Source organism: Tilletiopsis washingtonensis (assembly GCF_003144115.1).
Source record: "Tilletiopsis washingtonensis strain MCA 4186 unplaced genomic scaffold FA09scaffold_21, whole genome shotgun sequence".
In the NCBI taxonomy this organism is placed as follows: domain Eukaryota; kingdom Fungi; phylum Basidiomycota; class Exobasidiomycetes; order Entylomatales; genus Tilletiopsis; species Tilletiopsis washingtonensis.
This window is the reverse complement of record NW_020312018.1, coordinates 276,294-278,949: the sequence shown is the minus strand read 5'-3', so window position 1 is coordinate 278,949 and position 2,656 is coordinate 276,294. Positions and strand designations below refer to the sequence as shown.

Here is a 2,656-nt window from a genome sequence, read left to right as displayed (position 1 = left end):
CCCCCGACACTCGATTTGCCAAACCGATACCAGCACGACCGCAGCACCCAGCGTGCGCCCATCACGACCGCTCCTTGCGCCGTTCCCTTGCCGTCCCCTCCCAGTTGCGGCACCTGATCCCCCCCTCATGTATTCCTTCCCTCTCCTCTCCCATCCCACACTCAGCGCCACGCAGCGCCGCGGCATCAGCCTGCGTCTCCTCTCTCTCTCTCTCTCTTCGTCGCTTCTTCACACACTACCCATACCACCCACGACGCGCGCGCCCGATCAGCACGTCAGTCCACCGCACACTGCATGCCGCGCGCGGGGCTTTGACTGCAATTTGACGTCCATTCACGAGACTCGAGACTCGCGCGGTGCGGCCTGAGAGGCACAAGGTGGAGAAGGAGTCAGGCGCGCCGGCGCGACTCGACTCGCTCCTGCTGCCAGCCACGGCGCTCGAGCTGCGCGCCCCATCAACGCCGCGCGCGCGCGCATCTCTCCTTGCCTCCACCACCTCCTTTGCCAGCCCAGTCTCCACGCTCATCTCCCCCAACGGCCCCCTCATCGCGCCTCCACACACTCAAAACCCAATGTCGCCTCACACCTCGAATCCCACGCACCTCTCGCCTCCCGCGCCCAAGCGGGCCGACCGCATTCGCGCCGCGGCGACGGCTCAGGCCGAGCGCAGCGCACAGCGTTTCCGACACGGGTGCGTGCTTGCTGCGCCCTTGCCCCCCTCCCCCCTCTCTTTCGCCCGACGCAATCAGCTGACGTTGAAGCATGCTGTGAGCAAACAGGGCAGTGGTGATCAAGGGCGGCAAGATCCTCGCCGGCGGCCACAATCTCGTCAAGCCAGGCTTTGCCGGCCCGCTCTCGGCGGCCACGACGGCCACGGCCAGCGGCGGCGACGAGACGGCGACGGCGCATTGTCCGCGCCAGCATGGCTTCAGCATGCATGCCGAAATGACGGCCATTTCATCGGCGCTGCGAGGCGAGCGAATGCAGGGGAGCAAGGTGAGTTTGCGCGCGCGCGCGCGAGGGCGCAACGTGGGTCGAGGTCTCCGTGTTGACAGGAGGAGGTGGAGAGCGAGATGTGGGGGGGATCGGTGTAGCGGCAAGGCGGGTGAGCGACAGATGCACTGACGCTCTCTATCTCCACGATCGGGTCTCGCGCCTTGCTGCGCAATCCAGGCGAACTTCGACTTGACGGACTCAAGGCTGGCGCTTGCGCTTTCTGGCCGCAGTGGCAGTAGCAGTAGCAGCAGCGGCGGCGGCGGCGGCACTCCCTTCTCCTCCTCCTCTTGCGCCTCCTCCTCCGCCTCTTCGAGCCACCTGAGCAGCGGCACTGCGCTCTGCGCGCCGCTTGAGTCGTGCGGGGAATGCGGCAGCGCAGCGCCGAGCAGCGTCGAAAGGCACGACCAACGAGAAGGCTCGCTGGAAGAAGAAGAAGAAACACTCGACGGGTGCGGCGCTAGTGCAGCAGCAGCAGCAGCAGCCGAGGCCGCACGCAAGCCGCACGCCCAGCACGGCCAGCAGCACGCCCAGCAGCACGTCCAGCAGCAGCGCAGCAGCAGCCTACCCGCCGAGTTGGCCCTGCTCAAGAGTCTCGCAGCGCGCGAACAAGGCCATCATCCCTCGCCCTCCTCTCGCGTCGCGGCGTGCATCTGCCACGTCGACGTCAATGGCGATGGCGATGGCGAGCACAGCGAAGACGCGCTGTCAAGTCGCAGTAGCAATACCAGCGGTGGAGGGTCATCAGCAGGAGGCGGAGAAGGGGGATGCGCCTCGAAGCACTGCACTACGCGCCCCTCCAACGACGCGTGGCGCTTTAAACAGGGCCCTCGTCAGAGCTCGGCGACGAAACGCAAAGCTGGCGGGCGGGGCAAAGAGGGCGTCAAATGCGGCGCAGCTGCGGGCAGCAGCATCAGCAAGCGGACCCGCGACGGACTCGGAAAGCGAGGCACGCAGTACGTGCGGGAGCGGCAGTGGCAGTGGCACGCAGGGCAGCAGGGCGTCGTCGGCCTCGTCGGCGCGTGAGAGGCAGCAGCTGCGCTTCGTGCCTGCCGCGTCCGAGTCCTCTTCGAGACGCAGCAAGAGGTCTCGCAAGGCCGCCGCGAGTTCTCCGCCCGCGTCTTCCTCGCATCATCATCATCAGTCCTCGCAACAAGGCGCGCCATCTTCTCGCCGCAGCAGCGCCGCCGAGTCGCACTCTGTCAATGCGCGCCTGCGCGGCGCAGACATCTACGTGGTGCGCCTGCAGCAGGACGCCGCTTCGCGCGCGGCGCTGCGCAAGGGCTTGTATGCTGTGCCCGCTGCTGCCACGACGATGGGGCAGAGCGAGGGTGAAGAGAAGGTCGGGTACGCCGATTCTAGACCTTGCTGGCGGTGAGTTTCCTCCCCGCGCTGCCTTCTCGTCACAGCGTGCCCCTCTTCTGGCACCTTCGCTGACCCTTTCTCTCGGGCCTCGTCGTGCGGGAAACAGATGCCTGCAATGGTGTCGCTGGGCAGGCATTCGACGTGCCTACTGGACAGACGCCAATGGAGAGTGGAAGGGCGCAAAGGTGGCGCAGCTGCTCGAGGAGGGAGACGTGTTCGTCACGCGCTCTGAGGTGCTTGCTCATGCTGCGGCGCGCATGTAGCTGGCCGCTGCGGAGGGAGAGGGACCGGAGGAGGG

At 66.8% G+C, this 2,656-nt stretch overlaps 1 protein-coding gene across 1 annotated transcript; it reads left to right on the top strand.

Annotated features, from left to right (window-relative positions):
* Positions 1-572: 572 nt before the first annotated feature.
* FA09DRAFT_340972 (hypothetical protein) lies at positions 573-2,621 on the top strand (the record flags this gene model as incomplete). Its single annotated transcript, XM_025744385.1, has 4 exons — positions 573-691; positions 780-996; positions 2,138-2,324; positions 2,515-2,621. The coding sequence occupies 4 exons, from the start codon at positions 573-575 to the stop codon at positions 2,619-2,621; spliced, it is 630 nt and encodes a 209-aa protein (XP_025595933.1).
* Between the last annotated feature and the right edge of the window lie 35 nt (positions 2,622-2,656).